At 48.0% G+C, this 927-nt stretch overlaps 1 protein-coding gene across 1 annotated transcript; it reads right to left on the bottom strand.

Moving 5' to 3' along the window:
• Positions 1–179: 179 nt before the first annotated feature.
• Pmar_PMAR001838 (hypothetical protein) lies at positions 180–883 on the bottom strand (the record flags this gene model as incomplete). Its single annotated transcript, XM_002770964.1, has 5 exons — positions 180–268; positions 315–375; positions 429–525; positions 571–750; positions 801–883. Coding segments are annotated over 5 exons (510 nt in total), but the record flags the coding sequence as incomplete, so codon positions are not given.
• Between the last annotated feature and the right edge of the window lie 44 nt (positions 884–927).

The raw sequence follows: 927 nt of genomic DNA, 5'->3' as shown, positions 1-927 counted from the left end.
CTGTTCGTGCTCATGTAGTGGATCTAAACCATAGAGCCAGGGATACGTAGAACACCGCTCTTGCCACAACCGTTGGGGCCAGTTATGATCATACCTTATCAGTATTGGCATTCACCATGATGCTCAGCTGCGATGCTATAGTAAGTACACTGTCGCAATACCACATGAGGCTATCCTACCAGTACAAGACCCCCATCAGGGGTCTGAATATCCACTTGCTCAAGCTTTATCATATCCTTGGCAACTTCTGCGACGTGACTAGATTCAGCTAAGACGTATTCCAAATACATCCGTCAGTGCCCATCAAGAATTACCATCAACTCTCCCATCCAACCGAGCGGTAGTTTTCTCACAGGCCCTCAGGAGCTCTTCCACCTGGGACGATACCAATATAAAGTTTGACTATAGTGCATATGTAGTAGCACTACCCTTGAAGCATGTCCACTAGCTCCCACCCACTTGCCACCCAGCTCCATCAACATACCCAATGCCGAGAATGAATGCGATACCACAGAGCCAAGATACCTAACAAGTGCTCAGCCACAACCCCCAAACGATTTCGATTTTCACCTCAGTGTATGACTCAGATACTCATCTCCTTCAACGCCACCAGCGCCTTGGCGGTACATAAGGCTGAGCACCCAAGATGCGTTCTGGGGTACCATCTGGGATATGAAAAAATCGAATATGCCGTAGAAATGTTCAAGCCTCTTGGAGGTACGTTGGAACTCTAACTTAGCCGCCAACAACCTGAGTGATATCCACTAACCTATGACCTGGATGACTCGTTCTATCAGTACTTATCAGCTGTCCGTGACTCTACAGCACCACCATCGAGGAAGGCGATGGACTCAGCACACTGACTTAGTCGACCATGGAACATTGAGAAGGCCCCATCTACAATTCATATTCCCACGGCAAACACAA

This window comes from Perkinsus marinus (assembly GCF_000006405.1).
Source record: "Perkinsus marinus ATCC 50983 genomic scaffold scf_1104296964120, whole genome shotgun sequence".
Lineage (NCBI taxonomy): Eukaryota > Perkinsozoa > Perkinsida > Perkinsidae > Perkinsus > Perkinsus marinus.
This window is presented reverse-complemented; position numbering and strand designations above follow the sequence as displayed.